The sequence below is a fragment of the Sorex araneus genome, chromosome X (genome assembly GCF_027595985.1).
Source record: "Sorex araneus isolate mSorAra2 chromosome X, mSorAra2.pri, whole genome shotgun sequence".
In the NCBI taxonomy this organism is placed as follows: domain Eukaryota; kingdom Metazoa; phylum Chordata; class Mammalia; order Eulipotyphla; family Soricidae; genus Sorex; species Sorex araneus.
The window spans coordinates 78,696,321-78,710,211 of NC_073313.1; the positions used below are offsets into that span (position 1 = coordinate 78,696,321).

A 13,891-nucleotide genomic window follows, 5' to 3' on the forward strand; every position below is an offset into this window, starting at 1 on the left:
TACTCCTGGCGGTGCTCAGGGGACCATATGCGATGCTGGGAATTGAACCCGGGTCAGCTGTGTGCAAGGCAAACATCCTACCCGCTGTGCTATCGCTCCGGCCCCAAAATACTATTTTTTTATGTTTTCTAAAAAAGCAGATTTTTCCACTTTTTTTTAAAGCTATGTTGTTAGCACATGGAACAACTTCATTGTTGTTTTTGGAGGAAGGGTGTAAGTCACTAATAGAGTGTCTCCCAAACTGGATTGCCCTGGGGAGAAACATCTTTCCCCACTGATTTTATTTTTTTTTATTTTTATTTTTTATTTTTTTTTTGCTTTTTGGGTCACACCCAGCAATGCTTAGGGGTTACTTCTGGCTCTGCACTCAGGAATTACTCCTGGCGGTGCTTGGGGTACCATATGGTATGCTGGGGATCGAACCCGGGTCAGCCGCATGCAAGGCAAACGCCCAACCCGCTGTGCTATCGCTCCAGCCCCTCCCCACTGGTTTTGAGAGACTTCCTCTTGATTTCCAAGAGGATAGATTCCCTGACATTGACAAATAACCACCTTGGCATCCAAGGTCTTATGGTGGGAAAAAGTAAAATGCATTTCTATGTCCTGAGTTCTCGATACACATAGCTCCCCGGTACACATAGCTGCTGCATTCAGAGATGTTCGTTCTGTTGAGAGGAACGTCAGGGACTAGTTCATTTTTCATGAACATTGTCTTGGGGAGATTCAGCTGCAGTCCGACCTTTCCACACTCATGGCCGAAGTTGGCCAGCATTTGTGCGGGTTGGCTAATGTTTGGTGTTATTAGAACGATGTCATCAGCAAATCGAAGGTGATGCAGTTGCCATCTATCTTCACTCCCATTCATTCTTTCACATTCTAGTCATCACATAACGTTCTCGAGGGTGGCACTGAAGAGTTTCAGTGAAACGGTATCACCCTGCTGAACCCCTCTCTACGTCGGTGATTACTTCCTTGTAGAATGGTGAGATCCTGGTGGTGAATCCATAGTACAGTTCATGGAGGATCCTGATGTAATGAGTTTGAACGCCCAATTTGACTAGGGCTCATCCCCCTGACACTATCACTTCCACTTATCACTTTGTTAAAAATTTTGGACTTCCTTGAGCGACATCTCAAATTCTACAATGCTGATAAACTAGGAGTAGCACACCAGATTGGATGCAATGTAATGTAGAAGGCATCCTATCTCGATGAACAAAATATCAACACAAAAAGCTTAACCTGTAACAACATCTTAGTAATCTTTTATACCAGGCCTTCATAGCTCCATGGTGAGATACACAATCTTCATTTTCTTCTAAGAAAACAATTTTTTAATAAATTTATTTATTTTTAATTAATGAATCACCATGAGGGTACAGTTACGGATTTATACACATCTGTGCTTATGCTTCCCCCATACAAAGTTCGGGAACCCATCCCTTCACCAGTGCCCATACTCCACCACCAGTAAACCCAGCATCCCTCCCATCCTCCCCAATCCCATCTTCCCCCACCCCACCCTGTCACTGTGGCAGGGCATTCCCTTCTGTTCTCTCCCTCTAATTAGCTATTGTGGTTTGCAATAAAGGTGTTGAGTGGCCACTGTGCTCAGTCTCTAGCCCTCATTCAGCCCGCAACTCCCTTCTCCCACATGGCCTTTGACTACATTATAGTTGGTGATCCCTTCTCTGAGTTGCCCTTTCCCCATAATGTGAGGCCAGCCTCCTAGCCATGGAGTCAACCTCCTGGTAGTTGTTAAGAAAACAATTTTTGACCATTCTTTTAGCAAATTATAACAAGCAATGTAAATATATTATTGATGGCCTGTTATGGGGTCAGAGTTAAGGGGTGGCTGGGAAAACTGAAGATAATGGTGGTAGAAAGTGCAATGGTGGTGAGATTTGTGTTGGTATACTGAATGTTTGTAACAAGTGGTCATGAACAACTTTGTAAACCAAATAAATACAAAATAAAGTAAAAATAGCACTCTTAAAAAAGAGAATGGCTCCTTTTTTAGATTGTGGATCTTCAGATTGATCATTCTGCCATTTTTCTTTCATTTCCTGAAAGTCACGGTCAGCTTGTGAAAAGTTGTTTAACAACATACTTAATGTGAAATGTCAACCCTCACTCTGAACTTTCCCTGTTCAGAGCATCAAATCAAGACGTTATTGGGTTTTACAGTGGCTTTCTGACTTTGGTAGTCCATTGGACATAGGAGCTTTTTATTGTATACTGTTAACTATTGTCTTCCCATATCATGCCTGAAATACCATGATTGTTTATGAAAAGTATCTTTAATAAAGCTGGATACAGTTTGGTTTGGAAAAAATAAAATCAATAAAATACTCTTGCCATGTGATTTGCAGTACTATTGCTGATAGGACTTCATACATAACACTTTACCATCTTTCAGCACCACCTCCTACTCCAGGTTGGATTCTTTCCTCCACCACAGATGTTGACAAGCGAAAAGGCTTCTGTATTGCAAAGGAAATGAAGCCTAAAAAAGATACTATAGTTATTAGAAAAAATATTTGCAAATCAGATAAAGGGATAATATACAAGATATATAAAGTTCTGTCAAAACACAACCACAAAGATGGTGGGAGGAGATGGACAAGCATGTTCTCAAAGATAACAAAAAGGCCCCCATTCAATGCTTAGGGTATTGTGACTGGTTCAGCCTCCTTGGAAGACAAATATGCACATTGCAAAAAATATCTCTAGGAATTGAGCTTTCATATGACACAGCAATTCCACTTTGGGGAATATACCCAACGGGCCAAAACCAAAAATTCAGAAAAGATATCTGCACTCCTATGTTCACTGCAGCACTATTCACAGTAACCAAAATCTGTAAACAGCTCAACTGCCAGGAACAGATGACTGAATAAAGATATTTCGGTACATATACACGTGTAATACTAATTGGCCATAATAAAATTTAGTCATGCAATTTTCTGCTACATGGCTGTATCTTAAGAGTATCATGCTGAGTGAAATAAGTCAAATAAAGAGGGACAGACACAGAATAATCTCACCCTTATGTGGAATATAAAGAAGCATAGTAGGGAAATAACTAATAACTCAGGGAAGAGACCACTATGACAAGGAGAGAAGGAAATGGTCCTCTGGACAAGGACTGAATGCTAAAAGGAGGCAAAGTGATATACATGATACCCTATCGGTAACATTGTAAACCACAGTGCCCAAAAAGCGTGTGGGGTAAAAAGAAAAACATGCCTGTCATAGAGGCTAGCTGAGGAGTAGGAAAGAAATTGTGGACGTTGGTGGTGGGACATGATTATGGGATTGGTGTTGGAACACTGTATACTTGAAACTCAGCGATGTCATTGTAACCTTGTAATCATGGTGATACGATGAAAAAAACTTCCCCCTACTTCCTAAAAATTTTTAATTTTTTTATTAATGAATCACCGTGGGGGTACAGATACAGGTTTACAAATTCTTGTGCTTGTGTTTCAGTCATATACAGCTTGAGTATCTATCCCTCCACCAGTACCCGTTCTCCACTGATGACCCCATCATCCCTCCCACTCCCGCACCCCACGCCTCTTTGGCAGAGCATTCCCCTCTGTTCCCTCTCTCCCTTTGGGTGTTGTGGTTAGTAATGGAGGTCTTGGGTGTCCAATGTGTTCGGTCTATAGTCTGCTCCGTGCATGCCTCTCCCATCCTGAATGGACTAAAAATTTTTTTTAAAAAGGATAAAATACAGATAGCCAGTAGACATGTGAAAAATGTTCATCATTACGGATTATCAGGGAAATGTTTTGGGGGGGTGGGCCACACCTGGTGTTGTTGTTCAGGGCTTGCTCCTGGCTCTATGCTCAGGGATCATGTTTAGTGGCTTGAAAGTATAAGTGCCACTGAGGATCGAATGTTACACACGTCAGTCACACGCAAGTAAGCATCCTCCTTGTACTATCTCTCAGGTCCCATATCAGGGAAATATAAGTTAAATGGCAGCAAGATATTACCTCATACAGAGAGACTGGCTTATATGAAAAAGACCAGCAGTAACAATTGCTGGCAGTGATGGTTAGAAAAAGGTACTCTCATTCACTGTTGGCAGGACTGTTACTTGGTTCGGCCTCTAGGAAAATAGTTTGGAGGCTTCTCAAAACATTATGAATAGACCTTCCATAAGACCCAGTGATTCTGCTTCTGGACATCTACTCCAAAGATAAATCCAACGAGACTTATGTACACCTATGTTTACTGTGGCAGCATTTACAATAGCCAAGATCTGGAAAAAAAACAAGTGTTAAATAACAAAACACTGTAGCACTGTTGTCATATTGTTCATCAATTTGCTCGAGCGGGCACCAGTAATGTCTCCATTGTGAGACATGTTGTTACTATTTTAGGAATATCAAATACACCACGGGTAGCTTGCCAGGCTCTGCCGTGCGGGCGGCATACTCTCAGTAGCTTGCCGGGCTCTCTGAGAGGAATGGAAGAATCAAACCTGGGTCGGCCGCATGCAAGGCAAAAGCCCTACCCGCTGGAAAATAACAACACTGTAATAGGGGAAGAGGAGAAATAACTGCGCTGCTATAGGGGAGAGATCTAAGTATGCTGGGGAAGAAATAACTATTCTGTAAGAGAGAAGCAGGAGAAAGAATTGTAAGAGGGCAGAAGGAGAAGAGAGAGAAATAAACAACCAACCAGCCTGGTGCCCTGTTTCCCCATTCTCCCATCCCCCTGTCCTTTGTCCTTCTGTAACCGCGGGCCAGTCAGGGTAACGGTTCTCAGCCACAGAACACACACCCACCCCTTGCGCCCATGCTCCTTGAAACTCATAGAAAGGAACACAAGGGATGAGAACATGGATACATTCCTCTGCACCTTGATCAGAGTGATAACTAATTGGCACATAACTAATTTGTCAAAACCCATCAAACTGTAAATCTTAGTATGCATGCTACTGTATGTGAGTTAGGTGTCAATTCAATACAAAGTGTTGAAACTCACAACAAGCAATCATTCAACTATAGAAATTAAAAGCTCAGTATCAGTATAATGAACATAGACCAGGACCACCACCAAGGCTTAAATAACAAAGGAGTAAAGAAATTGTTGTCTGGGCCTGGAGGAAAATTACAGAGGGTAAGGCACTTGCCTTGCACTTGGCTGACCTTGGTTTGATCCCTGGACTGTCATATGATCCCAAATACTACTAGGAGTGACTCCTGAATGAAGAGCCAGGAGTAACCCCTGAGCACTGTTGGTTATGTTCCAATATTTCAAAGAAACTTGAGCAAATTGTGTTCTATAGACACGATGGTACACTCTACTCAGCTCTTAGAAAAGAGGAAAATTTGTATTTTGCTGCAATTTGGATGGAATTAGAGGGTGTCATGCTAAATGAAGTGAGTCAGAAAGTAAAAGATAAATACCAGATGATCTCACTCATATGTGGAATATAAAGGAAAAAAGAAAATGATTAAACAATCCTCAATGCAAATAAATCCTGAGAATGGGAACTGGGACAGTTAGAGGAGAGAGTTGTGGCAGGATCCATAGATAAATAGTAGAGGGATCCTCAAACATCACTGGAGGTATTGTATAGCAGCACTGCAACTGTAAAACAAAGACTCCAGTAGTACTGTAAATTATGATACCTCAATACAAAATGTTTATAAGAAAGAATCGTGTCTTCTAAACATCTTGAGGTGCTAACAGAAATGGAAATCCAACCAATGAAAGGAAATTTCCATTGATCGGGATTGGTGTTAGACCGTTGTATGCTTGAAACTTAATACTGAAGTACTTTGAAACTCTAATTCATGGCAATTTAAGTTTTTTTTTAATTCAACCACATCTGTATTTCCTATTTTAAGGTTCAAGATAAAAAATGCCTACAAATGTGAACACACCATGAAATTTCATGATACACGAGAAACAAAGATATCTGTTTAGCTAGCTAGTTATCTACCTACCTACCTACCTACCTACCTACCTATCAGGATATCTAGTGGTCCCTGTACATCCTCAGTCCAGAATCCATGGTACACACGTATCAAAATAGATAAGGAGACACACCAATCACTTGATTTTTTCCAAGGGACTCTACTGACAACACATCGGAAATAAAGTTAGACTTAAGAGTTTAGAGTGTAGGGGAGAGTGACATGTTCCCAGATTATTAAGAGAAACTGCCAACAGAACCCACACAAAACTATCCATAATTGCACAATGCTGGTCATGGGACACAGTCCCGCCTTCCAGAACAATCACTGGACAGCCTACAGGGATTGATGGTTCACTGTCCTGTTTTGAAGTGAAATGTCTGTGCTGATCTTAAGGCCCAGATAAAAATGCTCATCTTTGCTCATTGTTGTATTTATATAAACATATAGAAATATAGAGGTTGTTCCTTAATGTGCATATCTAGTGAAACATAAACTTCATGTTTTGAATACTTTTCACACAGTATATTCAGATCTAGCTTGGGTGTATCCTCATTGGATTTCATATATTCTTCTCTCAGCAATCCCCGCCTCCCAGCAAATTTGACAGGCCACAGAGATAGTATACTTGCTTTGCATTTGGCCAAAATGGATTTGACTCCAGAGCATTATAAGTGATCACTGAACACAGAGCCAGGAGTAAAACCTGGACACCACCCACAAGCAAGGATTTCCCCCTCCCAATAAAAAAGTTGTGACTTTGCTTTTATTTGGATCACACTCTACTGTGCTCAGTGTTTACTCCTGTCTCTGTGCTCAGCAGTCACTCCTGGGGGTGCTTGGGATCGAATCACGGTCAGTTTGGTGCAAGACCAGCGTCTTATCTGTTGCTCTATCTCTCAGTTTCTTTGCTATTCTGTTACTAATAATGGTCATCTAACTGGCGTTGGCTGAGGACACATGATAGCATTCTCCCAGTACCTCACATATGATGCATAATAATACCATGGTTCTATCTCCCAGGTCATCTGTGCCTATGCAATCATGGGCACAGTTCCCTACCTATTTTTCAAAGCATGTCCAAAGACTGCCAAAAGTGATCACTTACCTCTTATCTAATATTTTCTATGCATATTGTCAAAATCTGCATGCTTGAAATGTGCTAGTTTTAGTAAATCACAGTTATCAGTACTACTATATGTTCATACAGCTTTCTGTTTCCTGGTCAGAAAATTGAGGATGCAAAAAAGAATCAAATCATAGGCCACATCAGAAGAAAATTATTTTTGGTCTTCTATAAATAGGACAGAATCAAATAATATTTAGCATTGAGCGGAAAAAGCTAAGATCAGGTCACATGTAAGCTAATCAAATTCATGACTGTTCATAGACTGAAGTTATGTAAGAATATACTAATTAGACTGAAATTATGTAAGAATATACTAATTAAATTGTTTTTCATAATCTCCACAAGAACTAAAAAATTAGATATTGGTTAAAATAAAACAACATGGCAAAATATCTGAAATTTTTGATGAGAAGTTTAAGAATATTAAATATTAAACAGTAGTACTGTTATATGTTAGTAGTAGTAGTAGTAAATGTTAAATATTAGTACTATTAAATAGTAGTAAATGTTTGCTTCACATTTACACTAATAAGATAAACAGTTTTTAGTACTGTGCATGTTAGTATGCTTTCCAATTGTCTTATTTTTTATTGAGGTGACACTGGTTTACATCATGTACCTGGTTTTATGAGTACAATTCACACCTATTTGCCCATTAGCACATTAATCCCACTGCCTATGTACCAATATCCATTCACACCACAATCCACTGAAATCCTTCTGGCCTTTTCTCCCAATTGCCGTCCTCTCTGTCACCGAAGACACACAGTCAGACTCCAAGGTTATTTTATTTTAAATCACTCTTTTAGTGACTTTTGCTTTTCTCCCTTTCTACTTGTGGAAATCTCAACCTCCATTTATTTTTAAAAATTTTTTATTATTTATTTTTATTTATTTATTTATTTATTTTTGCTTTTTGGGTCACACCTGGCGATGCACTATTATTTATTTTTTATTAATGAGTCACCGTGAGGGTACAGTACAGTTACAGAATTTCGTGCTTGTGTTACAGTCATACAATACTCGAGTACCCATCCCTCCACCAGTGCCCATTCTCCTCCATCGATGACCCCAGGATCCCTCCCACCCCCCATCCTCTCTCCCCCACCCCACCCTGGCCCTGTGATGGGGCATTCTTTTGTGTTCTCTCTCTCCTTTTGGGTGTTGTGGTTTGCAATGGAGGTATTGGGTGGCTATTGTGTTCAATCTATAGTCTGCTTTCAACCTGCCTCTCCCATCCCGAGCAGATCATCCACCACTCTTTAGCTGTCAACCTCCCTTTAAAACCCAGGCACAAGTACCTTCTCATAAATTTTTCACAATTCCAGGTTCCTAGCTCCGGGGCCAGAGCCAGTAGAACAGTGAGTAGGGCACTTGCCTTGCAAGCAGCCAACCCAGGTTCAATCCCCAGCATCCCATATGGATCCTTGAGGCCAGCCAAGAGTGATTCCTCAGTGCAGAGCCAGGAGTAATTCTTGAGCACTACAGGGTGTGGCCCCCAAACAAACACAAATTAAAAAAAAGTTCCTAGCTCCCCCTCTCAAGTTATTTTTAGCATTGTTATAGGAAGAAAGGAAAGGGAACTTCACAGCTCAGCTAAGCCTCATGATTTCAAGTTCAATCTGCAGGCCCATTCCTTTATAGAGTGGCGTCTTTATAGAGTATACATTCACAGTCAACAGTGCTTGGGGGAGAAGACTAACAACAGAACTCTCCTGACCTCCAAAAATGTTGTATATAGTGTAAACAGGTAATAGGTCTCATTCCCCTGACCCTGAAAAGAGTCTCCAATAGTTGGGTAAAATGAGTAAGGAGAAGCTGCTAAAATCTCAGGGCTGGGACGAATGGAGACGTTACTGGAGCCCGCTTGTGTAAATATATGAAAAACGGGATGATAGTGACACAATAATACTGTGATAGTGTAAACAGTTACACAAAAGTTGTAATATGAAACCTGCCCACTATGATGGATAATTTGTGAGTCAACTCAAGTAGCTCTGGGGTGCACAGATTACACATTGTTTCTGGGGAAATAATGGAAACATATGCAAAGGCTTTTTTTTGGTAGACATTTAAAATGGTGGCTTTACTTTTTACAATAGGCAGAATTTGGAAAAATCCCGAGTGCCCGAGAACAGATGACTGGTTAAAGAAACTCTCGTACATCTACACAATGGAATACTATGCAACTGTTAGGAAAGATGAAATTTGCATATAAGTGGATCAACATGGAAAGTAACATGTTAAGTGAAATGAGTCAGAAAGAGAGAGACAGACATAGTAAGATTGTGCTCATCTGTGGAATATAAAACAACAGAAAAGGAGACTAACACCCAAGAATAGTAGAAATAATTACCAGGAGGTTTGCTCCATGGCTTGGAAGCCAGCCTCACCTGCTGGAGGAAAAGGCAGCTCAGATAGAGAAGGAAACAACAAGTAAAGTGTGGTTGGAGGACCCGCTCTGGACGGGAGATGTGTGCTGAAAGTACACTATAGATTGAACACAATGGCTACCCAATACCTCTATTGCAAACCACAACACCCAAAAGGAGAGAGAGAAAACAAAAGGCAATGCCCTGCCACAGAGGCGGGGTGGGGTGGGAGGGATGGGATTGGGGGGTAGAAGAGATACCGGGCTCATCGGTGGAGGAGAATGGGCACTGATGGAGGGGAAGGGTACTCGAGCATTGTATGACTGAAACACAAGCACAAAAATATATAAATCTGTAACTGTACCCTCATGGTGGTTCATTAATAAAAAAAATAGAAAATAAAATGGTAGCTTTATTGAAAGGAGATTGACCTCAACTCAACCCGCTCCTGGCTGACTTCATCAGAGAGCGGTATGTGAGTCCCTCCGCCTACCCCAACCAAACCCCAGTAACCGTGAGCCCCAGAACCCAATCACTGCCATGCTCACTGCCAATCTTCAAAAGCTCAGGACAGGCCCCTCAAACATGATAATGAATTGGCTGAAAAACCCAGGTATTCAGGTTTTATGACTGAAACCTCCAGGCTCACAAGGAGTTGGGAATGGGCGCCCTTCCCCCATCTCCCTGTGCTTCTGGGAGCCTGGTAGTCATGCCCACAAACTGCCTCTGGCGGCCATATAAGCTTATTAATGACCATGATCCAGAAACTCACAAATAAGTCTTGTAATAGAATGACACGCTGCAGAGATGTCTCTGGATCCCAAAACCACCATCCAGTTAAAAATTTAACTCCAGCTCTATTACCCGATTAAAATTTTTAGAATTCTTGAAATGACATCTCATACTTTATGCCACTGATATACCAAGAGTAGCACAAAACATTTGATGGGGTACAAAATAGAAGGCAACCATTCTTGATATATGTGTGTATACATATGTATAAATATATATTAACACACAAGGCTCAACCTGCAACACTCTGTTAATGATTTCTTATACAGGGGCTTAATAGTTCCAAGGTAAGATAAAACAATTATCACACACTTTCCTCTAAAGAAACCATTTTGGATCATTTTTAGAGGATTATTAACAACAATCAATACAAAATAAATTATTCAGCATCTGCCTTTGTGGCAGACTCAGGTAGTGGTGGGGAAAATTGGAATAATGGTAATGGGAAGGTGTAATGGTAGTGGGACTGGTGTTGATATACTGAGTGTAATAAATTATTGTGAGCAACTTTATAAAAATAAAATTTTGAAGTCACCCTATGCTTTAAAAATAATTACATTATTATAGTTTATAAATAAAAATTATAATATTCAAAAGAAAAAAGGATATTGGATTGAATAATCCAATAATTCAATAATCCTATTGGATATTGTTCAATCCAATGAAGTCCAAATAGAATAACAGTCAGAGAAAGAATTGCATTCCTGCCCTTTCTCCCATACTGTTGGCCTTGAAAATTTAATCCACCTTTTTCTGTCCTCAGACAGGAACGTAAATCACTGACTTCACTGTTTCTTATTCCCTTAGACTGAAACTGAAAAACACCCACAAACTGCCTGGGTTCTAGATTTCAGACTAGAGATCAAGGAACTTGCATAGTCCTCCAAGATCCAATTGTATGTGAAATTCCCTTTCCTAACTGGATAATCACTTGAAACAAAGGAACTGGATCTGTATCTTACACCATTCACTAAAAGTAATTCAAAGTGGATCAAAGACACAGATCTTTGGGCTTTGCTGTTGAATGTATTTTACCCAAAGGTATTAGTAAAAGAAAGTTTTCTTAGGAAGAAAAATTAATCAAACAATTAAAAAAGAAATCACTTAAAATTAAGTGATTCATTAATATGACAAGAATTAGGGTTTTTATTTCACTGAAATAAATATGCTTTAAAGAAAGAAAATGGAGTCCACCCTCCACCTCTTTACATTAAATGTTCAGATGTGGCACTCTTAGATTATCTGCTAGAGTCCAGATAGCAGTAATATGGAATCTCTTACTTCCAGTCCTTGATTTATTCCTTTCTTTAAGCCTCCATAGTGGAAACAAATATGGTCATGATTCCAAGCACATAACACATTTAATTACAAACGATTGAAGACCCCCAAAATTTAATTTTTATTAAGGCACTGTGATTTACACAGTTACTCAGAATGATGATTCAGTCATGCAGTGTCAACACGAATCCCACTGCGCTGAATTTTTTTATAGACGAATCAATGTTGCTGCAGATATCAACCTGGAGATGTAGGGAGGAAAAACCATCTGATTAGCTTGTTAGTTTTATAACTTAACTACCATACATGTACAAAACAGTTCAGACAGTTCATTTGAAATACTTCCCTCTACCACCACCCTCTATATCCCTCTGTCACCAGGCTTAGGTCATATTAAGAAGACTGCAGACTTTCCTACCTCTACCTGAGCATCAGGAGACCAGGTGTGATTACTTCTGAGCATCTGTTGAAGACGGACCAGGATTCTCAGGGACTGTGGGAGTGTCAACCACTAATTGATCAGCCTGAGATGTAGGGGGTGGAGGCTCTGATGCTGAAGAAGTCCCTGGCACACTGCTATCACTGGTGGAAGAAGTACTGCTAGAGTTCTGAGATACCAGACCCTTGCGCCCCACAACAATTTTGAAATAAGGGTGCTCCATGGCCTCTCTGGCAGTAAGCCTTAAATGAGGGTCAAATTGTAACAGCTTATCTAGAATATCAAAAGCTAGTGGGTTGACAAGGTGCTGGTTGCCAGTGTGGATAAAGCGCTCCCATCGAACACGGAGGTGCGTGCCCAAGAATACACGGAGACGTGGATCTAAGTAGATATTCTGGTTTTCAATGTACTCAAAAAAATGCTCTGTTCCCATAATGTTGACTATCTTCAGCAATTGATCTTTGTTATCACGACCATAAAAAAATGGTTCTTTCTGAAAGACCAGGCTTGCCAGGATACATCCTAGGCTCCACATATCCATACTATAATCATAAGTGTCATATTCAATCAGCAGCTCAGGAGCTTTGAAGCATCGGGAAGCAATTCGTGTATTGTATTCTTTGCCAGGATGATAAAATTCTGCCAACCCCCAGTCAATCAGCCATAGCTTTCTGTTCTCTTGATCTATCATGATGTTTTCGGGTTTGAGATCTCGGTGCATAATTCCCATGCTATGACTGTAATCTAAAGCCTTCAGCAGCTCATAGGTATAAAACCGTATTTCAAAGTCTGTTAAGGTACGGTATAATTTCTTGTAATGGGTATTGTTTACATATTCAAAAACTAAGGCTGTTGTTTCTGACTCAGGACGTTTTACAGTGGCTAGCAAAGTTATGATGTTGGGGCCTCCTCGTAAATTCTCCAGAACTGTTATTTCTCGCTTAATTTTCACCTCTGCAATTCCTTTGAGTACTTTAATAGCAACTTTTTCATTCGTTGCAATTTTGACAGCTTCAAATACATCACATGAGCTTCCATGGCCTATTTTTTTACCCAATTTATAATCATCTAGATTTCCCCATACTTCCACATGGGATGCATAATCCCAGTATTCTTTGGGTCGTTCTGCATTAACATCTGCATAAACTCTAGCCCTGCTTGGTAAGGGTTGATACATGGCAGAAATATTGTTGGATAAAGTTGATGTTTGAAGAATTGGCAGTCACAGTCTTTAGAAAGATTTGTTATCCCCTGTAAGAAGAAAAATGAAAAAAGATCAACAACCCTTTAACATATGATTCTGAGAATATAAAGTATACTCTGTTATTGTGTGTGCCTACTGGATGTGAGGTGGAGTTCAATCCCTGACCCAGTGTCTTTTGCCTTCTATATATTGTTGAGTATGGCCCCAATCTATGGTAGATTAAATATGTGGCCACTAGGCCCAGGGACCAGATGGCGGCTCGCACTTTTGTTATACCTATATCCCAAATCATGAACACAGATTGTTTGGATGGAAAGAATAACTTACTTCTAACCTAATATCCTTGAAATACACTGCAAATGACACGAGATTGAGACAATATTCATTGAACTCACATCCCAGTCCTTACTGGCTATAAATATTACTGTTTTCTGTATCTCAGATTCTGTCAGTAAAATGAGGTACAAGTAAAAGAAAATCTTAAGAGTTCTATATTGCTCCATGAATTACAAGCGTTAGAGTACTGGTTGAAATGGACTGCGCTTAGTTGCAATGAGATCTATTATTTTATCATATCCAAGCTTGTTTCAAATCATTTCTTAGCTGCATGTCTGGCACTTTTCCCTGTCATCACAGACCTCATCAACATGCTCTCTATAGGTCTGTTCCTACTTACCATTAATCAACAGACATACTAGCTATCACGAATCACAAAATCCCGTTAATCATCGATTTCTC

At 40.1% G+C, this 13,891-nt stretch overlaps 1 protein-coding gene across 1 annotated transcript; it reads right to left on the minus strand.

The window, feature by feature from the left end:
* Positions 1-11,959: 11,959 nt before the first annotated feature.
* On the minus strand, positions 11,960-13,126 carry LOC101547226 (casein kinase II subunit alpha-like). The gene has a single exon (XM_012932281.2). It carries the CDS (start codon positions 13,124-13,126, stop codon positions 11,960-11,962), a length of 1,167 nt encoding a protein of 388 aa, XP_012787735.1.
* Between the last annotated feature and the right edge of the window lie 765 nt (positions 13,127-13,891).